Here is a 23,468-nt window from a genome sequence, read left to right on the forward strand (position 1 = left end):
TAAAATGTTGAAAACTATATTAAGTTTTTAAAAAAGAGGGGAGATTTGGGGACTCGGTCTGTGATTATTAAAAGCCTGTCTGAAAAGGTGGGTCTTCAGCTGTTGGTGGAAGGATAAAAGGCGGGGGGGCAGCCTGTTTTCCCCAAGAGGGAGAGCATCCCAGGAGCCACCACCAAGAAGGCCCCCCCCCTGGTGTCGTGGAGTTGCAGAACCAAGGTCTTAAAGCCTTAAACAAAACGGAATTGTTCGAATATTCTGATTTTCAGTCCTTGAGCCATTCACCAAGCGGATTACGGTAGACGAATGTATGTTCTAAGACGGTGTCCCACTTGGGTACTCGTTGTTCAGTCAGCAGTGCATTAAACATTTCTGGGCGTTGTGTGTAAAACGGCGGCCGTTGTGGAAGGGCGAGAGTTGAACTCTAGATATCTTCAGGTTTTCCAAATCTTGTCTGTTATAGGCCATCAAGCAGGAGCTGATTTATAACGGCCCTAATAAAGTTTTCAAGGTAATTGAGATATTTAAGGGATGGTTTTACCAGTTACACACACACACACACACGCACGCACGCACACACACACACACACACACACACACACACACACACACACACAAACACAAACACCAGTGACTTTCCATGGCTGAAACGGAATTCGAACCCAGATCTCCTGAGTCCTTCGTTCTAGCCCCTATATCCACACAGGGTAAACTATGCAGGTCTCGAAAGGGAGGCCAACCATTTGGTGTCCGAAGAACAACAGGAAGCCAGCGAGCTTCCTTCAGCGAGAGCAAGATAAAGTTCCCACAAACGGCATCCGCCGTCAGCGGACTCTATTTTGAGCGAACTGGCGCCATGTTGTGGTAAATGTTGAAGCCCAAACACACACACACAGCGACAGCCGCTGTAGATCTGCCTCTCAAGAAGAGCGTCTAAAGTCAAGACATTGTGTTGTTCTATATTTTGAGATACGATGGATGAGGGGAGATGCGATAGGAGTTGTCAAATATTTGAAAGGCCGTCACGTAGAAGGTGGGCAGGATCGGTTCTCGATCACGCCAGAGCGGAGGACTCGCAACCATGACGTCAAGCGACAGGATGCCAGGTTTCAGGTGAATATCAGGAAAAACTTCCCAACTGTTAGAGCAGTACGACAACGGAACACCAGACCATGAGGGCCGCTGAGTGAAGATAAATCCAGACAACCAATTTGTAATCCTGCCTTGAGCAGGAGGTGGAACTTGATGGCCTTATGGGCCCCTTCCACCTTCCTTATTCCATGATTCTATTATCTGTATACACTGCAAAACATACCTATTGCAGCACTTTTAAGACTAGCAGATTTATTTTAGGGTGACCCTTTTTTTTTTTGAAGGCAGCTTCTTAAGAACATCCATCCATCCACCCACCCAATCTAGAATATTTTCACCTTGCCTTTGTGCTAAAAAAAAAGGGAATCCAAGTTGGCTTACATCATTAAAAACACAACATGAAATGCTTTAAAAGAGTAAATTATTAAAATATGAAAGGAGAATACAGGAATCGCATTCTATTAAACATGCTCAAGTAAAGCATGACAAAAAAAAAACAGATTTAGAACAAAATATAAACCATTCCTGATACAAAGAGCAGCTCAGCCATGAAATAACCTCTGAAGAAAGTGGACGTGCCTTCACTGGGGTTTTTTTGAGCACACGTTATTTTGTCGTTCTGGATTCCTGAACTGGCAAGGGGTCAGACTAGATGACCCACGGGTTCCTTCCAGCACTACTGTTCTATGAGCCGAGGTGTCTCCGTCTTCCCTATCACAAGGCAATGGGCTCTTAAAAAACCAACACATTCTGATGGATTTAGCGTGGAACCCTTTAGGATTTAGAGGGGAACCCCCTGAAAGCAACTGAGGGTAGGTATTGTGTTTTTATTTGATTTCCCTGTTTTCCCTGGTCTGGAAGCAGAGGGCTGGCTAGTCTACCACTCAGATTCACTCAAACACAAAATTTTGGTTTAACTTTGCACGTCCTCCAACGTCCTACGGGTTTACTGGAGAAGCCCTTCCTCTTTTACCCAGTTTATCTATCTTCTCTGTGGGGTAAGAACGCCCAGGGATCTTTACAAAGGAGCAGAGACGGAAATTCTAGGGTCTAGAATCTCACCCTAAGCACCATATCATAATATTCTCACTAGGTTTTGACCCACTAGTCACCTATTCTAGGGTAACATCCTGTCTCTCCCTACCTACCCACGTCCTTTTTAATATCCCAGAACAACTCCTTAGCTTCAAAAATGGCAGGGGGAAGGTACTTGAAAAGCAAATAAACACAGCGTACGGAAAGTAGAGAGCAAAGTTTTCCAGGGAGAAGCACAGAGATACTAGAATTAGGGTATTGCAAATATCGTCCTGTTTTTTGTACATGGTGGACTGGTGTCTTCAGCAACGCTCCTCTCTCGCCAGCGCTTAGGAAAGTTGTTGCTTAGGATTACAGTTCCCATCATCCCCCAACTAGGAGCGGCTACCTGCCAGCTCAGTTCTTCTCCAGGCATCCCCTTACACCTTAAGCGGCGAGAAAGCTGGATCCACTGTCTGTTCAGCTCTGCCTATCTAGTAGCCTCCATCCTCTTTCTCAAAAAATCCCCCACCCACGTGCCATCTCTGCCCTCCCACACGCCATCTAAGGAGTTGCTACACCCAGAGAAAGATTAAGACAGAGAGAGAGAGAGAGAGAGGGAGGGAGGAGAAAACTCCCCAGCATCTCCCAAGGAAGGTCAAAAGCACGCCACCGATGAGCAGAAGAAAACACCACGAAGAGGTTGTGAGGGCCAAACCACCCATGAAGGTTTGTGGAGACCCATCTGAAGACCGGAACCTCCGCTAGAAAGCGCCTCCCGGCTCGCCATCGGAAAGAGCCCCACGGAAGGGCTGTTTCCCCCGCCACCATGGGGCACAAATTTACAGACACCGTGGCGTCCTTCCTCTTCGAATACGACACGCCGAGGATGGTCTTGGTGCGGAACAAAAAAGTGGGGCTTACCTTCCGCCTGATCCAGCTGGTGGTCCTGGCGTACATCATCGGGTGAGTGTCTGCCAGCCAAGGGCCATCAAGTAGAAGAGCCATCCAACGAGGCTGGGCTGAGCCTCTTTAGACTTGATGAGCTCCTGATGGGGAAGGATGATGGGGCCCGTCAAGTCGATTCCGACTTAGGGTGACACTTTTTAGGGTCATCCAGGTAGTAACTGCATGACGATTTCCCCTTCTCTCTGAGTCTCGTAATTCGCCAACTAACCGGGAAACCCATCGCTTGAAATAAAATCTAATGTCTACTCACTTCTGGTTCGATAGACAGTAAGTAACACATTCTTCCAGGATCAAACCCCAAATCTTAAACCAGTAACAGAATACGGGCAAGTTTTGGGTATCCTGGTCTTACTTACCGTATTTTTTGCACCATAAGACGCACTTTTTCCCCACAAAACAGGGGGGTGGAAAGTCTGTGCGTCTTATGGAGCGAAGAAAACAATTATATTTTCCTGCTTTCTTCTCCTAAAAAATTGGTGCGTCTTATGGAAAGGTGTGTCTTATGGAGCGAAAAATACGGTATTTTGACAATCCCAGGATCTTGTGACATTTTAAAGAACTGCAGGATAGCTCAGTGGTTGAGGCTCAGAGGTCAGGAGTTCAATTCCCCCACGGTGCCTCCTTGACAGACTCGATGATCCGTAGGTTCTCAGCTCTGCAGTTCTAAGACTTTTATAAACCTATTTTGTCAGGCTTAAATATTAATGGAGTGCTTATAGTTCTTCCTTCTCAGAATTTCCACGTGGCTCCTCGGTTTTCATTTTTAACCACGTGACAACCACCCCAAACATACCTGGAGATAATGGGGACTAAGATCTACATGCAGAAGGCTCTCTCTGCAAGCTCTGGCTGTTCTCTTATAAAGAAAAGATTCTAGTCCTCATGATTGGTAAGGGATGGCTAAATTACGAGCATAGAAAACATCCTGCACATTGATCCATCTAGAGCAGGATTTGCCCGCACTGAATGGCAGGGTTTCATGAGTCAGGGGCCCCAAATTCCGTGCAAGTCAACGCCGCAAGAAATATCTACAGCTTTGTTTGTGGTTATGTGTCGCCAAGTCGCTTCTGACTCATAAACCAGCAATCTCTAGAATGTCCTTGCCTCAACAGCCCCGCTCAGCAATTGTAAACCCAAGCTTGTGGCTTCCTTTAGGCAGTCAGTCTGTCTCGTATTGGGTCTTCCTCTTCTCCTCCTACCTTCCAGCTTTCTCAGCATGATGGCGTTTCCCAGGGCATCCGGCCTTCTCCTGATGTGCCCAAAGCAAGACAGTCTCAGCTTCAACATTTTTGCCTCCAGGGATAGTTCAGGCTTGAACAATCTTCATCTTTCTGGCAGCCCAGGGTTTCCGCAAAGCTCTCCTCCAGCAACAGGCAACTGTTTTTAAAGAAAGAGAGGGAGGGAGAGAGAGAGAGAGGGAAGTCTGGAAAGGAAGCCAGAAATAGCTTGTTTGTTGGGACTGGTGCCACCATCCACCTCCCAAGGAAGCACCACGGACTCAGAAGTCAGGTCAAAAGTTACATGGTGATGATGGTCTCGGAGGAATTCGTATTAGCTACTTCTCCCAAAAGAACTGGGCTGGGCACGTAAGAAAATCCACCCGTAGCAGCGCCCAGAGATGCTTCCTTTTAGGACTACATGTCCTAGCTAGCGAGTACTGGAACGTTTTTTTCCAAGCTGCGGTGTAGACAGTGGGACCGCTCTCAGTGGCGTAGTATGACTCAAGACAGGTGCTCTTCTTTAAATCAGCATCTCAGTCAAAACCTTGAGGACTGGAATCATGTTTTATGTTTAGGAGAAGGGCTGTATCATTCAGCAGGACTCTGTGGAACTGGCCGTGTAGGCCACAAGCGAGATTTAACTGTTCCAAGTTGATAGCCACAAAATAGGGTTGACTACCACTCCCATGGTCCCCAGTATTATGAATTATCTCTTATGAATTGTATTGCCGATAAACGTCTTTGGGACTGTTATTAACTTTTCCAAATATCCTCTTTGCCAAAAAAAAAGGCACCCATTTTTTTGGCTTTTAAATGTGGGAAGGGAACACTATTGCAACAGAAAAATAAACGCAAGCCCAATACTGGCAAAATTGAATTTTTGGGGGGGGGGGAATTGCTTCCAGAACTTTCCTTGTGTCCTCCAGGGTCCGTGGGGCCATTTTGAAGGAACTTAGTTCCCCAGAGTCTTCCACGCTGTGAATTTTTTAAAAAAAGTTATATATATATATATATATATTTGGCCACTAGAGGGCAGAGGAGGGCTTTTTCAGTTAAAACAATAGCTTTTGTAAGAGAAGAATGCTTGAATTATAAATGGCAAACCACAAAATCTCACGTCAGTTATCGTTCTCATTCGTCTTGAATCCATCAGAGTCCTTAATCGATCATCAGTCCCTCAGTGTATTCATACAGGATTATTCGCGTTATTTCATCCGTGTCCCCCAAATTCTTCTCCCGTTGGGGATTCTGGCCACTGTAGTTCCAAAAAGACCTTTCCAAAGTTCTGTGCATTCTTGTTTCTGAATCCGTCTCCTCCGGAGAGAAAAAAAAAGGCCAGCCCTAGAAAGCAAAGGCTGTCGGGTTATGCTGCTCACCAGTATTTGAAAGCTTCCAGGGACCTGTTTCAGCAGCTCAAAACACAGTATGCACTGGAACTAGTAGCGAAAAAAGAAAAACAGCCTTAAATCATGACAGCCAGAAATCCAGGTTCATACCTCTTTGCCCTGTGTGGGCCTGTGTGTTTTTATTACCATTTGAGATGGCTTGTTTCTCTCTCGCTCATGCCAGACTCGATGGTTCAATAAACCAAACCTCTCTCCAAAAGAGAATCTGGAAAAGTTGCTTTATCGGACTACCTCTCCCAGTCTCCCCAGCGAAACGTCCGGGAGATGTTTTCCAAAAACGGCCACCACCCCCCTCGGAGAAAACTACAGCTCCCAAAGATGATGAGACTATCCTCTGAGGCAGCGGCTGCCTGTGTTTGGAACACTGATCCCAAGAGGCTTTAGCCAGCATGGTCATTGGGGGATACTGGGATTTGTAGTCCAGAAAAATAAATCCCCCGAAACAGTGTGTCAGGGGCGGAAATAAGGAAAGAGAGAGAGGCTTTCTTCTGTTACTGACCCACAGGAGGAAGATATATCATGCTCAGTGGGAAGGAGAGAGGGGTCCGGCAGCGGATAAGTGAATCAGCAGATATCTGGGGATAAGACGGGTCCTACTATAGTTAAGTCACTATTAGAGTTTAATCAATGGGGATTGGGTGCATCAACCCCTCCGTTGTTTCAGCCGGCTAACTCTACCCAGCTTACTGCAGGATTTCAACCACAGATGGATTGTTTATTTTAGGTTTTTTATTTTTTTAAACGTATGCCTCCCCATCCAGTGGGCCAGCCACTGCTCTGGGCAACTTCCAAGACAAAAATACAAATATACAGAACAAAACTGGAATAATAAACATACCAAGGCAAAAAAAAAACCCTTTCTAGGATTAAAGGTTAGCAAGCTAAGTACTGGAATTGCAAGGATGATTAAATTGATTGAAATATTTGCCACGGTGCCCGGGCCTCTGGATGGGCTAGCGGGGACGTCAATATGAAGACCTTCAAGCATCTTGACCCCTTTCGATCGTTCCGGGATTCTCATCCGGCTAAATAAAGCCGGCTTCCCACATTATGGGAATTTCTCTCGACAAAATCTTCCAGACATTTCCTGCCTGCCGCGCAACCGGCTTTTGCCCGTCGTTCGAGAGGCTGGGAATGAAAAGCTGGCATGCCGAAAGGAAAGGAAGAAGGTCTTAATTTTAGGCCCGTATATAAAATATGTTCTGACATCCTCCCCACCAAAAAATGCATGTTTCTGGAATCCGTTGGAAAATGTTGCCACGGGCAGGTTGCCAGGGTTGGGTGAAAAGGCATCGGTCAGCCAAGAAGTAACGTTTTATAGATAGCAGGATATACACATATATAAACATTGCTGTTTAGTTGTTAAGTCGTGTCCGACTCTTCGTGACCCCATGGACCAGAGCACACCAGGTCCTCCTGTCTTCCACTGCCTCCCGGAGGTCTGTCAATTTCATGCTGGTTGCTTCGCAGACACTGTCCAGCCATCTCGTCCTCAGTCGTCCCCTTCTCCTCTTGCCGTCACACTTTCCTAACATCAAGGTCTTTTCCAAGGAGTCTTCTCTTCTCATGAGATGGCCAAAGTACTGGAGCCTCAGCTTCAGGATCTGTCCTTCCAGTGAGCGCTCAAGCTTGATTTCTTTCATAATGGATAGGTTTGATCTCCTTGCAGTCCAGGAGACTCTTAAGAGCCTCCTCCAGCATCACATATATGCTGGAGGAGCATATATATATGCTGGAGGAGCATATATTTTTTGAACACATTTGACAGGATTTTTAAAAAACTTCACCTTGGGATTCGCCACCGGCTGGATGACCTCAAGGGTCTCTTCCGACCCTACGCAATCCTGCGATTCCGCGCTTTATGGCGCAGTTCGTCCTTTGCTCGCCTAATAAGAAAGGCAAGTGAGAAAGCAGTGTTGACCGTCTCGACACCCCGGGGGAAAAAGGACCTGGTTTGTCTCACCCATAAAAAAATCATGAGACACAGAAGCTTCCTACCGTTTACAAATGTATTCTGTTTCATCTCTGTGATGAAAGTTCATAAAAGCTAAAGGTCCCTGGGAACAGATTAACGAATAGTTTGGACACACTGGAGTATCCATTCTCAGGCCAAGCCTAGAAAAGGTTTCCCCCCCACAAAAAAAAATTCTGAGAATTTTTTTTTTTGGGGGGGAGAACCTGGGTTGTATCTCATTGCACATCTCCTCTGTACAGGCCTGTAAGAACTGCAGGAGTTTCCGTCGCTGAAAAATAGACATCAGAAGATGGGCCTGGTGGTGGTTTTCGCTAATTTGGAACAGATTCTGGATTGAGGGGTTGCTGGGATCCGAGCAGTTAGGGACGAGAAGGATTTTATAGCAACGATCAAGAGCCGTTAGCCTGACAAAAGACCTGTTTATGGTGATAGTCCTGGATGACTGCTGCAGTTCAACACAACGGTCTGCTTTTGGAGGCTCGTTTTTGGGGCATGGCTTATGGGGACTATCACGATGTGAGCTTGCGCTTTGAAATTTATTTGTACACCACCGGGAATGAAACGGCAGGCAGAACCCTACCTCGGCTCCTTTCCCATCCCTGCCATGTCCCACAACGAAGGTCATAACCCGGAGTTAGAAACCAGGTTATATTCAGTACAAATATAAAATATTTGGAAATTAATTTGACTTCAGGCCGAAATGCCATTTGTAGGTTGGGAAGAATCTTTTAAAATGATTGATTTATATATTTCTTTTCTCTCCCCCCACCTCCCGATGGGCATTCTGCTATGAATAAGATTCTTTTCTTTCTGACTCTGTAACCGGGGGCTTAAGTCACTAGCAAAACAAGGGCTTAATGAATGCTGGATTGCCACAGAGCCTGTAAAAGAAGTCCGTTTTTTAAGGACGAATGGGTAGATTTAGTCTTCCAGGCCAAAAAAGGAGAGAAATCTGGCTTCTACCCCCAGTTCAGACTGTGGGCAATATTCCCACAAAGGCTGGCACATACAATGAATGTTTTGGACAGGGAGTCCTAGACCAACATAAAACAGGCCTGCATTCTGATAAGGGTTAATCCCACCCACCCCTTTTTTTTGATGTTTAAACCATGAGTGGAGGGACTGGAATGTTCCCCCCCCCCAGTTGCTTTAGAACATCCAGATTATTGTTATCATTACTGCTACTCTATTTCCAAAAACAGTTAATTATGTTGCATGTTTTTAATTCATTCTCTTAGCAGTATGTTGGGATAATGTGGAAATATGCTCTCTGCTTCCCCCTAGAGGCCAGTTCTGATATTATATCTTGAAAATACAAAAAGGCAAATCGAGATTTCCTTTGGCACTTAAGATTCATGGCATAAAAGTTGGGGGGGGGGGGAATCCTTTTCAAAATTCCGATAGCAGTCTTTTAAAAATTCTTTACGTGTCCTTACAAAGTAACTACACACCTTTTTTATTTATACCTAAAAGTAACTTTGTAATTACTACACCAGAGCACAGAATGCTGACCTCTGAAGATGCCGGCTGCAGAGACGGGTGAAACATTAGGAAGAACAACTTTCAGAACACAGCCAAAGAGCCCGAAAAACCCACAACAATCATAACTTTGTAATTACTTGTTAAATTAGCCCAAAGTCTTATTAAGAAAAAAAATGCATATAGCAAGAGAAATTGCACAGCTGTTTCCCCCTTCCTGCTGTCTGTCCTTTGTGTGATTGTGTGATTGATTTCACAAAGAGTATTTGAAGGTGGATCTACTTTGGGAGATCATCTTTATATGATTCCACTTCTGCCTTTGTATAAGTGAACAGGATTTTGCCAGTTGTTTTTGAAATGTAACTTAGTTACACCCTAGTTACTCCCACAGTAACTACTTACATATAACTACACTCATGCAACCAGTTACTTCCAAGCTCATGCAGCCAAAACACCATCAGCCGCGAAGAAAAAAAAAAGACATTTCAGCTGGTTTGGGGGGGGGGAATCTTGGGGTTAAAAGAAGCACAAATAAATAGTAAGGGGGCAGGAAACCTAGAGGAGAGATAAACACTAATAGTAGAATAATATTTCCTTACTCCTATTAAAGAGCCACACCATTTGAATTATGTCCGTATATGAAATACAGGGAAAAATAAATTAAAATGTTAAGATTTAGAGTCTATTTTTTGACCAGAAGCGGGCTATTTCAGTAGCATTATCTCAACTGTTTGCTAGACCTTCTTTTGTACATGTGATGGGACATCAGTGCTGCGTTGATTGAATTTCTCCACAGTCACAGAACATTTGTCCTGGACCAATTTTACTTCATTATCCTTTGATTTGGTTTCCCGTTCCTTTCTTCTGGAGGTATCCCCGGGACTGTGCAGCTTGCCCAAGGCCACCCAGGCTGGCTCTACTCACAAGAGGCCCAGTGGGGGGAATTGAACTCCCCCCAACCTCAGACCTAAACCACCACATTATCCAGCCTTACTGATCCAGATTTCCTGATCTCTTTTCCTAGGTGGGTGTTTCTTTACGAGAAAGGTTATCAGTCGAAAGACGGGATCATCAGCTCGGTCTCTGTGAAGCTCAAAGGCTTGACGCTGACAAATTTCAGCGATATGGGACCATATGTATGGGACGTGGCCGATTATGTCTTTCCGCCACAGGTAAGGATGGGGAAGCTGGTAGAGGCTTGGTAGCTTGAGTTTCAAGGGGCAGCAAATCCATGCCCAGATTTAGTCCAGACTTGAAAGGCGCAACTCAAGATGCTGAAGCCGTTCCATAGTTAGCACAGTAGATAGTAAAGTTTGGACTAAAATTCAGACCAGATCCACCAGCGCACACATACATACGCATTCAATGCAATCAGAGCCGTTAGACACTAGACTCAAGATTCTTAGAATTTTCTTCTGTTCATTTCTTGATAAGGACTTCCCTAAATTTGCCCTTCCATTTGCCTGATGGGAGAGAAAGTGAAATTCTGGGGGACGGTACTAAGGAACAACAACACAGGAGAATCATCAGATGCCTTTTACTTCTTAAGCCAGCTCCACTTCTAAATCCAAAGCTGTCATCGCATTTGTTTCTGCCCTGAAAAAACAAATCACCCCATAATTGAACTTGTTCCAATGACAGGGTATTCTCTTTATTTCTTCTTTCTCCATTCGCTTTATTTTCCCTCCATAGGGAGACAGTTCCTTCGTAGTGATGACCAACTTCATCATCACTCATCGACAAAAACAGGAAACGTGCCCCGAGGTAATGTTATTTGTTGAGCGTCGTCCCTGGATTCGAACGTCTTGCTGATGACATTCAGGAGCAAAATGACATCAATGATTAAACCCAAAGTCTTTGTGGGCTTTTAAATGGGGAAAAAAGTTTTTAAATTTGTGGGCTTTTGTTAAAATTTTAATTTGTCAAAATTTGTTTGAAAGCATTTTGTTTTTAATTTTGCCTGTATAGTCATTATTGCCCCTGCTTCTCCCTCCCCCCCTCATGTCAGCATCCTGAGGCAGGGAGCTGTGATGATGACCGTCAATGTAGTCGAGGGAAATTCCTTCGTCAGGGTCAAGGTAAGGGGGCCAAAAACACTCTTAAAAAAAAAACTACTTGCTGTAAAATACTTGGTTGTTTAAAACTGTCTTTCTTCAAAAGGTTGATTTATAACAGAGAAGACAATGATGAGAGAGAGAGGAATTGCTCTCTGCAAAAGGAAAATTACCACAATATAATCCTCGCATTGTTTCTTATTCATTGCCATCATCCTCCCTAGACGATGTAAAATGCTGTCCCTAAACTTTCGCATCCTTTTTGCACAACTGATCATAGAGGGAAGTGCATAGTTGTGAATTTCGTTGTATGGGTATACTGTGTATATACTTACAATGACAATAAATTATATTATATATATATAGTTTAGGAGGGAAAGTGTTTCTGCTAAGCATAGAAGAGTCCCTGGGTGGGATCGAACACACACACACCAGGATCTCCTAGCCAGCTGGGGATTCTGGGACTTGTGATCCAGCTAGTTAAGGTTTTCTCAAGCGGCCGGCATGTCCCATTTTCCACGCCCAGTGCCGCTTATTTTAGAAACAGGACATGCCCGGAACGCCCTCCCGGTGGATGGAGATGAACTAACGGGACGGTTCGCTGTCCATTTTGTCCTCAGGTATCATGACCGGGAAGTGTGTGAATTTCAGTAGCGCGCAGAAGACGTGCGAGATCTTTGGCTGGTGCCCCGTAGAAATCGATGACAATGTACCCAAGTAAGAAGTCAGGTCTCTGCTCTTTTGCCGTAACACGAGGCTCACGTTAGAATCTTTTGTAAGGATGCAGGATGGGTATCACGGTGGCTTCCTTTATCCCCTCTGACATTCCTTCTTCCTCTTCTCCTCCTGTCCGGTGAGTTTTCTTCTCTCACCGTATGGCCCAAACTTCACAGATGAGGATGAAGATGAGGATGATGTGCTCTCACGTCAGTTCTGACAGGGTGACCCCCTTTTCAGGGCTTTCTGACTAGAAAGTACTCAGGAGTGGTTTACCATTTCATATTTTTTTGGAGGGGGTGCCCTGGGACTGTACAGCTTGCCCAAGGCCACACAGGCTGGCTCATCTCCTGGGAGGCACACAGTGGGGATTTGAACTCCCAACCTCTAGCTTCACAGCCAGGGACTTGACTCACTGAGCCATCCATCCAGCTCCAAAATGCCATATTTTTCCATGTATAAGACTATACTTTTGACTAAAATCTTTAGACTAAAAATTGAGGGTCGTCTTATACAAGTGGGGGGAAGCAAGGATCAAAGCGATCCTGCAGCACTTTGATCCCTTTCCCGCTACACTTGCTAAACCCCACTTAGATTTCTTCATTTTGAATTAGAAAAGTGGGGGCGTCTTATACACAGAAGATACGGTATGCTAGCTTCGGTTTAATCGTTTCAGCTTCGAGTGAGAGCCGACCTAGATATAACTTATTTGTCTGTCTGGCTTTCCATAATAGCCAAAGATTTTTCATATGCCAGCTTTCACAGGTATAATACCTCTTGATAGCCTTTAAGGTGCCCAAAGACTCTTCCCACCCCGATGGGTCTCTTCCAGATGTTGGCCACTGGAACACATCCCTCTTCCTCCATGTATTTTGACCTGTAGACCCTCCCTGCTTATGTCTTCCAGCCCACCTCTCCTTCTGGCAGCTGAAAACTTCACTCTGTTTATCAAGAACAGCATCACCTTTCCCAGGTTCAAAGTCTCCAGGTAAAGAGAGAGTTCATACACCTCTGGCCGTCATTACTTCCTTTCTTAGTATATTATTCTTTGGCTCATGCCAGTCCCTGGCGCTGGGATGTTCTGGCTCACGTTGACACAGAGTCTTTGGGACCATCTGGTGATCTGTTAATCTTCAGCTTGGAATGGAAACAGGAGCAAAAACACAGGAAAGCTAGTTTCAAAGCTCCATCCATCCGGCCCCATCTCGGCTATCGGGATCCCCGGTTACTGCTTTTCCAGGTCTTCCCCTTCCTCCTCTGCTAAGCAACATGGGCGTTGGTCCCTATCAAGGCTGACTGGTGTGATCCCACTTCTATCAATCCAGGTCATATGGACTAGAAACTTAGTAATGGGTTTGTTATTTCAGGTCCAAGTTTGACTTTACCTCATTCCTACCCCTGGCATGCCAGTCTTTTGGATAAACGGCAGGAATCTCTATATTTGTGGGAGATCAGTTCCAAGCAACCCCCGCAAATGTTGAAAAATGGGGATTATAAAGAACATTATACCTAGCATGGCCTCTGACTCTCTTTAGTGGCCAGTTCTGGTAATGTCATTGTGGAAATATATTCTTTTAATGAATGCTAGACATAGCTAAGTCTCTGGCTCCCTCTAGTGGCCAATTCTGGTAACCACCTTTAGAAAAATATATTTCTGGGATTTTTCTTTTTATGTTTTTAATATTTTGAAACGATGGATAGGTGAATCAGCAGATACTGATCCCATGGATAAGGGGTTCCTACTGTATATTAGAGATCAAATTGGACAGATGGGTATATGAGGTGGGTGGAGATGCATTGGATTAACGTATCCAGTGAGGTGCCAGTAAGTTTGGAAGTGTACGGGGTCATCCTGACAGCGCCCGTAGTGATTCCTCTCCAAAACAAGAGTCTAAACAAACAGGCTCCTGGATCAGTGCATTTCAGCAACTGAAGAGTAGGTCTTTTGTAAAGTTAATGGCCCTTGACTGCAGATTCAAGACCAAGCCACCCTCAAACGCTTTGCACTCTGCTAGCAGCTGGAAGTATTGCAGCTAAGCACAGAGGGAGCCCTGAACCCTGAAAGGGATAGCAGATTACATCCTAATCCTTCCTACCCAAAAAGTCCTGAGACCTCAATCCCGCAAGACCTGGTTCCATAACACCATTGTGCGCACCTAACATATAAAGATTCTCTGGGCCGTTATTAGCCACACCGTGTAAAAACAAACATAGAAGGATTTACAAATAGCTAAAACAAAGGGTGCAGATCTGATCGTATCTGGCTCCTAATTTTTCGCAGGCGCAACTTGGTGGAGAAAATCACGAAGAAATACCTGAGAAACTGCACCTATCACAAAGTCAAAGATCCCTTGTGCCCTGTATTCGAACTGGGTCACATTGTGGCAGAATCTGGACAGACTTTCTCTCTTCTTGCCCGCAAGGTGAGGGCTTCTTGAGACAGTCCTGGAGAATAAGAAATGGGCTGGTGGGAGCAGGGAGCTTCCTTTCTGAACAGGAAACTAGGCCTAGCTAGGCCACGGAGCCTTTCAGCATAGGCCTTTCTCCCAGGTGAGCCACAGTGAGATATTTGTAGGTGTCTCTCTGTCTGTCGGGTGGAACTCCCAGAATGGAGAATTGCGGAATTTGTTCAAAACATCCCCGAATCCCATACCCAGATCCTCAGCAAGGCCAAGAAGCATATTTTAAAGTGTTTGGCAGCCTGAGAACATAATTTTCACAACACAAAGGTTTGTGATAGGATAGCTCATATAATGTAAGGTAATATAAAATTAGTGCATTTTCACTTCGTAATGCCTAGGACGCGGACACGACAAATACATTGACTCCAAGGACAAAAACCATCCATTCAAGACCACAGTCTTCACTAAAAGACAGTGTGATGCTCGTCATAATAAATATTTATTATAATAAGTGTAGGCATCCTTCAGTCTCATGAGACTAGGGTCACATGCTCTGAACAGAGGTCTTGGAACAGCGTCTAGTGTGGCCAAGAAGGCCAATTCGAGATTATAATAGGTATTTATTATAATGAAAATCACTTTTATAGAATGCACTTTTTCTCCAAAGAGGGTCAGATGTTTTTAAAAGTGTGTTGTCTCTAATTGGCTTATGTCACGTGGTGAATTGCTCAGCCAATGTACTCTTTCTCTTGGGCAGGGAGGCGTAGTGGGGATCACCATCAGTTGGGACTGTGATCTGGACTGGCCAGTGAGATACTGTGTCCCTGTTTACCAGTTCCATGGGCTTTACAATGAAGACAATAACATCTCCCCAGGTTTCAATTTCAGGTACGGTGGCATTTTAGAGTTATTCCATTCAACCTCCTTCATATCCGTGACTTTTCACGTTTATGAACTTTGGCTTGTGTTGGCTCTCGGGGCAAAATCCGGTTGCTAGACGGGAGCCACTGAATCGATCGGACTTAAGGAAGGGTTGACTTTAGAAGACTCATTCATTCCGAGGTCTCTTCTAGGTAAGACCCACAACGGGCTCCTAATCTGGTCGAACGTCGGGACGGGACAAGCGCTGCCAACTCTGAATGATCTGCCCTCTTCCCAATGTAGATGTCTCTACGTGGCAATTTTATTTCGATATCAAATGAATTGTATTTTATAATATTCATGACAATAAGCGACTCCCTGCAGGGAGACCCCAGCTACGAGGAATCTAAAGCGGTACAGTCCCTCAAGAGAATGTGCTACTAGATGGCTGAAATCCTGTTGCCGTAACTTACTCTGCCTAAGGCAGATGATGTAATCATCGGCAGTGACAGTTTACCCGGAAATTAAATATTTCCAACTTCTCCCGAGGCTGCCATGTAATCCATATCATTGTCAGGAAGCTGTCGGAATCCACGGGAAGTCCTGAAACAGGACATCAGTTGATTTGTGATTTCAAAGAAGATGTCATGGTAGGCTCAAGCTACAAGAAGCCAGACTGAGGTGGGGAGCAAGAAAAACCTCTTAACTGTTAGAGCAGTACGACAATGGAAGCCATCACCTTGGGAAGGTGTGAGCACTCCAATGCTGGAGGCATTCAAGAGAAAATACGACAACCTTCTGTCAGATCTGCTTTGATTTGGATTCAGATAGTTGGGCTCGATGGCCTTAAGAGGCCCCTTCCAACTCAATGGATCTATGAGTCTGTGAGTCTATGATCTTAGCTGTACATTTATGCCTGGGCTTTAATTCCATGAATACCAAAGCTAGTATCCTTCTACAGACGTTTTGCTGGTTTGGTGGTTCATGCCAGTTCGTTTTTCGGCTCAACAGGTGGTTCAGCACTTCCCAACCCTGCCTCCACCGATGGGCACCCACGCAGCTGCCAGGGGAGGCAGGGCAGGGAAGCCAGGAGGGCGCCCATCAGAGGAGGCGGGCTTGGGAAGCACAAAACATTTGTTGGGCAGAAAAATGAACTAGCACAAACTGCCAAACTGGGTGGTTCATGCCCATCTCTAAAGCTCTATCATCAGTCCTTTAAGGACCCAAAGGCAGTTGAAATCTTTTTCGCAGACAATCTTATTCCCCATTCGAATGCTTCGTTCTGATCAATCTTGTTTTTTCGATTTGAAAGGCATGCCAGATATTACCGAGAAAATGGAAGAGACCTCAGAAATCTCTACAAGGTGTTCGGGATTCGCTTTGACATTCTAGTAAATGGAAAGGTAACGCATTTTCACAACAATTCGCTCTTGAGTTTTTGTTTTCATGCGTTGCCCATTGGATGACGGGAATCGGACGTTCCTCTGGGCAAACCAAACGTGGTGTGTCACATCCCTACATGCTTCCCCGGTTGAAATTGGGGTGCCATCAGATGGCTGCAGAAGTGCGTGACAGATGGCACCAGAAAGGGCCACTTTGAGGGGAGTGATCGTCCTTAAAGGAACCCTTCCATCTGCTGGGGAATGCACCCCAAAAGAATAAGCACTAGAGCTGGACCAAAATGGTCCTATTTCCCTGTGTGACTGTATCCTCGGTCAGCTTTATTTTGAAGTGGCAACCCTGTAATTTCACTGCTTGCCATCTTTAAGCTATGCAGAATTAAACGGGAGGTGAATTAAAACTCACTTGTTTTCTTTACAAGATTGGGGGAGGTGGATACCTGGTTCAGTAACATTCGGAGTGAGAAGGATCTTGGAATTATTGTAGATCGCAAGCTGAATATGAGCCAACCGTCTGATGGGGCTGCGAAAAAGGCCAATGCTATTTTAGGCTGCATTGACAGAAGTGTAGTCTCCAAACCCCACGAGGCACTAGTTCCTCTCAATTTGGCACTGGTTAGGCCTCACCTTGAGTATTTTGTCCAGTTCTGGACACCGCACGTTAAGAAGGAGCAAGTTCAGAAGAGGTCAACTAGGATGATCAGGGGGCTGGAAACGAGGCCATAGGAGGAAAAAGTGAAATCACCAGGCGTGTTTAACTTTGAGAAAAGAAGACTGAGGGGAGATAGGATAGCATTTTTCAAAGACTTAAAAGGTAGTCCTACAGAGGAGGCACAGGATCTGTTCTCCATCATCCCAGAGTGCAGGACACGTCATCATGGGCACAAGCCACAGGAAGCCAGATATCGGTTCAATATCAGGAAAAACTTCTTAACTGTTAGCGCAGTACGACAACGGAACCAATGACCTCGGGAGTGGGTGGGCGCTCCACTGCTGGAGGCATTCAAGAGGAAATAAGAAAAATCTACTTTGGTTTGGAATCCTGCCTTGAGCAAGGGGTTGGGCTTGATATAGAGGCCCCTTCCAACTCTACAATTCTATGATTGAATTAACAACGTCACTATCAACGAGGGTTTGTCTCGTATTTGACCCCCCCTCTTTTTTTTACCCCTAGGCAGGAAAATTTGACATTATCCCAACCATGACTACTATAGGTTCTGGAATCGGCATTTTCGGGGTTGTAAGTTCCTATTTTCTTACGTTTTCCAAAAATGGGAATTTCCTCTACAAGGACAATGTTGTGGGTTCTGGAAAGGCCCAAAATTGGAGGGGGATCAGAATGGGAAGTTGTCCAGATGTCAATGACTGTGTTTGATTTTCTGAGATGGAGCGGCTGAACTTTGCAAAAATTGATTATTTGATTTTTTTAAAATTGTTTAAAGATTTATAGTTCAAAGACCACAGGATCTCACGGGAGGTTAGAAATCTGTATAAAGCTGCCTTGAGTCCTCTTATGGGGTAGAAAGGCAGCTTATAAATGAAAGGAACAGACTAACTCACTCACTAATAAATAAATAAAAACAATTTAAAAACATGATATTTGAAATAATTTAAAATCAGGTGTTAAGACCCTTGAATCGGCTTGGGATTTTTAGCCCAAACTTTGCTGGAGTGATCAGCTTCAGGACTTGGGACAGCTCCTTTAAAGACCGGGTCAAAACCCGGAGCGGATTCCTGAACACATCCTAAATATTGGGAGAAGTCATCCGTCTCCATCAGAATTAGGAATGATGTTGCTTCCGGATGGGGTGACGATGGATCTGTAACTTCCTTCAGGTCCTATAATTGACAAATCCTGTTCAGACCCCTTCCAGACTCAAGGTGTTAGCTTCTTTTATTGAGTCAATGCATCGCACGGAAGGTTTTCCTCTTTTCCTACTGCTTTCTCCTTTTCCCGACCGTGATTATCTTTTCCAGTGAGTCTTGCTTTGTTTCTATCATGATGTGCCCAAAGTACGGCATTTCTCAATTTCCCATCTGTTTTCACTAGGCTTCTGTCCTTTGTGACGTTCTTCTGCTGAACTTCCTATCCAATCGCGATTACTACAAGCAGAAGAAATTCAAGTTTGCCGAGCAGAATTCTACCCAACCAGTAAGGAATTGCGCTCTTTTACTTTTTTTTCCTCCTAAAGCGTCTTCCTCTTTTCCTGGAGGTTTGGAAGCAGCCTGATGCTCAGACCACAGTGTCTACTTACAGCGAGAAAACCCTTCTATACCTCACCAAAGGAACATGGGTTCAGGACAGAGATCTTCAGAACTGAGAATCTCCCTGGCCAATCAGATGCTAGCTGGGGGATTATGGGAGTTGTCATTAAAAAAGGGACTTTGTTCAACCTCTGGTTAAGCAGGAGGCTAATTCTGCCCTGGTTGGCCATTGGGTGAGCAATGAGAGCTATCATCCACAGGTTCCAGTTGAGGCCAATTAGGGAGAATGACCTTCCCAGCGCTCAGCTTTCTGTGCACAGCACAGTCCTGGCTTGGTCCCTTAACTGTGAGCCCCTAGAGCACAGATCCTGCCTCGGAAGGAGGAGAAGAAACTAGCTGCATGAACGGATGTTAAAGTCTGTGTTGGTGGTCACTGCCATGGGATCGATTAAGCAAGGTCCTAGCTAGCTGGCTCAGTGAGTTTGGGTGGCTGCCTGTGGAGTCAGGAGTCTGATTTCCCCACTCTGCCTCCTCAGGCAGTCCCCCATCCAGGTGCTGACCAGACTCTGCCCTGCTTAGCTCCAACATGCTTTGCTGCCTCAAGTACCACTCAGCCATGGGGTACACATTTCATCAAACGCGGACACGTGCAACGGTGTGGATAAACAAATGCATCTCTAGTTTAGTTCAATGAAATGTATTTTCCCTCCAAACATTTTATTAGGAAAAAGAGGATGCTGACAGCTCTTTCATAGGCAACTTGCAAGTAAAGGAAAAGGGTGCTCGGGAAAACTGTAAGTGGCGTCTAAAATTAATCCCTATTAATTTCTGATAAACTGGATTATTATTCATTGATTCCTTCTATTCTCCTCCATCCTCATCTTCCAAACCAGGAAAATTTGCTTCCCAAAAGTCTCAATATTCCTTTATGCACAGAAGGCATTGCTAGTTCATGGGAGGGACGAGCTGATTTAGGCGTCTGGCTGTGGAGCCAGAGGTTAGGTGTTCGATTCCCCGCTGTACCTCATTCACATTACACAAGGGTCCATGGAGTCCCTTCCAGTTCGGCAGTTCTAAGATGAGGATGATGAATACAGTAAGATTCCAGCAATCTGCGGGGGTTCGGTTCCAAACCCACCTGCGGATGCCGAAATATGCAGAAGTATGAAATGCCAATCATTGCATGGTTCCTGGCTCCTGGTAGTGGCCAGTTCTGGTAAATACACCTTGGAAATAAATACACCCTTGAAATACATATAAATATGTATTTCTGGGATTTTTCATTTAATATTTTCAGGCAGCGAATAAATGAATCAGTAGATACTGATCCCGCGGATAAGAAGTCTTACTGTAGAGGAAACTGGTATTTCTCTGGATTAACAGGTTTGATTTTATAAAGTTCTCTCTGTCTCTCGTTGCAGGATCCACATAACAAAAACATACACAGCTGCTGCTTCTTCCTCCTTCCTTCCTCTTAAATGTGCTGCAGATGACTCTGGTGTTTGATCAAGCGAACCATGGCTAAGCTTGCCTTCTTCCCTGTCGGGCTTTGGTGCCTTCTTAAGAATGCAGACGGACCCTAGGATGCAGTCTTTCTGGGTTTCCACACACAGAGCACTGGCGGAGAACACACAGTTCGAGGAGGGCCGGCCCTATCACGAGGCGAAGGGAGGCGGGTGGCTGACGCCGGAGGCAGGGCAGCAATGGTGAGAAGCTGGAGGAAAGAACTATGTCCGCCACGAGGCAAAACCGCACTGCTTTTTGGCACGACTGTGGACATTCTGCCCATACTGAACTGAAATTTTATCGTAAGTCAGGTTGATTCTGATCACAAGCTTTTGGGAGAAGGGGCATCTCATCCTTCCTACCAAGCAGCAAAATTCTGGAATGCTTTGGTTCTGCTATATTTAAAAAAACCAGAACGTGGTGGCTGTTTGTGGCACCATGGTAGCACTTCTCCAAATCCCCATCTTGTGTCAAGGAGAAGCTGGACATGGACTGCGAAAAAGATGGGCTTATTCTCCTTAAGAGTTTCACGTACAGCACTCTGCACTTTTGTGAAACTTGGGGCCGAAGGAATCCGGGACTTACCCGGACTTGCATCCAAACACGTTTTTGAAAACCCACATCTTTTCTCTTTCAAAAAATCCACTTCCCTGAGACCACTTTTGCTGCAGGGTGTTGCTGGTTTTTCTTGAGCGTAGAAGGCCAAACATGAAGCTTCTAAGCAGAGACTCTCCCTCCACAGACACGAACCGCAAACTTCACCCGTGGTACAAACCAACGCTGAAAATAAACCATACTTCCAAAAGGGGATGAAAGCGAGCAGAAAGCCACCAAGAAAAGCACTGGATGAAGCAAGAGATGGAGAATTGTCGTACAGATGGCAGGAAAAAATGTCCACGGAGAACCCAGGATTTTAAAAACAACAAATATACCATCTGGACAAGTATTTAGTTTCTATCCAGGCTTGGTGAACCTATTCATGCAATTAACTATTTGCAACGACTTGAAATTCTGGTGGCTCTTTGAAGAGAGGATCCAGACAATTTCTTATAAGTCTGTTTTTTTAGGTGATATTATACATGCCTGCTTTCCATAACGGACTTCCTGATTCCCCCATATACTCCCACCACTGCTTGTTGGTGTGAATGAGCCTTTGCTTAGCCGTGCAACCAAATGTTTGACAAATGTACACACAAACACATCTTTCCTATAGACACCATCATCTTCATCTCCCGTAGCCCTTTTCAAATCAGTGGGAGCCACAACATTTCCCATTGCATCAATGTGAGGCTTGAAGGATGGTCAAAATACAAGGATATTCTATTGCTGGGGATACTACCTCATCTTGATTTGCTCTGTAATTTACCTAGGCATGGCTGGACTCTAGCCACAAAATGGTCACGGAGACAGAGTTTGGTGAGGGGTGTGTGTATGTGTGCGTTTAAAAATATACATTTCTTTTAATTTTGTTTGGGTCATTATTATTATTATTTTTGCATACAGACATCAAGTCCATAGAGGGCCAGTCAAGATCTCAGGAAACTGCTGTGCTTCTCCGGGACTCCTCGGGAGGAGAGAGGTCTCTGGGCAACCAGCTCTGGAGGACGCAATGGTTTCGTATTTTTTGCGTGTGAGGCGGCTGCAAAGTCTCGGCACCTCTCGCTATTCATGCCTAGCGGGCGCCGGGTTCACTGGTTCAGCATAAATACGTTTGTGTGGGTGCTGTTCCAGATAACGCATTAGAGATTTTTAGATTTCTTAGACTACAAATCTCCTAATCCCCCATTCTGGGAATTTCTATACTGCACAAATATTTAAATCTAGCTCATCGGGGGGGGGGGGGGAGGAGGCCTCAACTGGAAGGCTCTTGAGGCCAAGCTAGGCCTAGCTCCACCCAAGCTTCCTGTTCCTGCCCCAGTGCTCGCTGGGAGCTTCCTTTCTGAACAGGAAGCTTGGGCTGAGCTAGGCCTAGCCACGCTTCCAAACCTCCTAGCTTAAGGCCTTTTCTCCCAGGTGAGCCACATCTCTGTAAGATGTGTCCAATTCAGGCAGAACTCCCTGAACAGGGAATGATGGGATCTGTAGTCCGAGAAATCAAAAGATCCCATCTGTCCGGAGCACCGGCGTTGCAGGTCTTCAAATATTCTTGAACAACGGATCCCAAATTAAATCTTTATTTCAACCCATTCAAAACAGCAGAACACCACAATAACTATTGTGTTACATAATAGTAAATGTCTTGTTCATAAACTCTTATACCTTCATATATGCACACTGTTTACATTATCTCTTTGATGTTTTCGTGCAGTGTTTTATTTGGCTCATTGTTGTATTTTTATGTCTCTTATGACCGTATCAAACTTTTGCCCTTGAAGTGAATATTCTCCTAGAAAAGCAGGTTCACCTTATTGCAGTACTCCATACTATCCAGCAGGGGGCGCTAAGAGCACTCCCAAGGGGTCTCCTATAAACTCCAGCACAATTTTCACAAACCTAGGATCGTTCGTAGTGAAATTAATTTTATTTTCCAAGATGGATCGATAACGACCTATAGGTCGTTCTCTCAGATTTGATTCCTCTGGGGCAGAAAAACCTGAACAGAGAGAGAATCTGAACATCGAGAGTGTGCTGGATCCAATCTGCCGAGAAAGGTATAGCTAGTGGGGTGGGCTTGAACACTGAACACAAACCGAGTCACGCTGCAACATTTTGTTGCAGTTCCCATGCGTCTTTTGTGAGGTTTTTTTTGTATTGCTATCTTACTTCAGCACAGGAGCACGTGAGCAGAAATCCTGCAGAAGGAAAAGGTACTTAAGGCGAACAGATCTACGATAAAATCAAGGTTACCCATATCTTTCCGCAGATCTGTCTTAGGCATATGATGAGAGGCCACGAAAGCTGGCGTGTGCAGAAAGCGGTGGGTGGCAATCTGACTCCCTTCTAGCCCCTTCCAGGCCAAAAATTTAAAAGAATTACTAAAGAAATCTAAGATCGTTCACCCTCTTGTGTTTTCGGTCACCGTGTATTGGGTGTGAAAGCTGGGCAATTAAGAAAGCTAGCAGTGAAAAATAAAAGTGATTTGTTTGAATTGTGGTGCTGGAGGAGAGCTTTGCAGATACGCTGGACGGCCAGAAAGACAAACCAGTGGGTCCTAGATCAGATCAAGCCTGA

General features: G+C 45.0%; 1 protein-coding gene and 1 long non-coding RNA gene across 2 annotated transcripts in view; one reads left to right on the forward strand and one right to left on the reverse strand.

Annotated features, from left to right (window-relative positions):
- LOC140701744 (uncharacterized) overlaps positions 1-23,468 on the reverse strand; it is a 42,593-nt gene that overhangs the window by 17,304 nt on the left and 1,821 nt on the right. Inside the window, exon 2 of the long non-coding RNA XR_013538066.1 lies at positions 3,028-3,152. This is a non-coding gene — a long non-coding RNA (uncharacterized LOC140701744). The remainder of the gene's footprint in view (positions 1-3,027; positions 3,153-23,468) is intronic.
- On the forward strand, positions 2,744-21,761 carry P2RX1 (purinergic receptor P2X 1). The gene is made up of 13 exons (XM_020786822.3): positions 2,744-3,069; positions 10,177-10,324; positions 10,845-10,916; positions 11,161-11,230; positions 11,827-11,923; positions 12,831-12,911; positions 14,205-14,346; positions 15,083-15,213; positions 16,499-16,589; positions 17,761-17,826; positions 18,637-18,738; positions 19,516-19,585; positions 20,213-21,761. Coding segments are annotated over exons 1-13 (1,209 nt in total). The 5' UTR covers positions 2,744-2,932; the 3' UTR covers positions 20,215-21,761.

Source organism: Pogona vitticeps, chromosome 7 (genome assembly GCF_051106095.1).
Source record: "Pogona vitticeps strain Pit_001003342236 chromosome 7, PviZW2.1, whole genome shotgun sequence".
In the NCBI taxonomy this organism is placed as follows: domain Eukaryota; kingdom Metazoa; phylum Chordata; class Lepidosauria; order Squamata; family Agamidae; genus Pogona; species Pogona vitticeps.

What these genes read in the sequence shown, in the direction of transcription:
- P2RX1 (XM_020786822.3), top strand. Translation starts at nt 2,933, where the DNA reads ATGGGGCACAAATTTACAGACACCGTGGCGTCCTTCCTCTTCGAATAC. An exon ending in CCCAGGTTCAAAGTCTCCAG is followed by an intron (nt 12,912 to 14,204) that starts GTAAAGAGAGAG and finishes AATTTTTCGCAG; the next exon opens with GCGCAACTTGGTGGAGAAAA. An exon ending in TCCCCAGGTTTCAATTTCAG is followed by an intron (nt 15,214 to 16,498) that starts GTACGGTGGCAT and finishes TCGATTTGAAAG; the next exon opens with GCATGCCAGATATTACCGAG.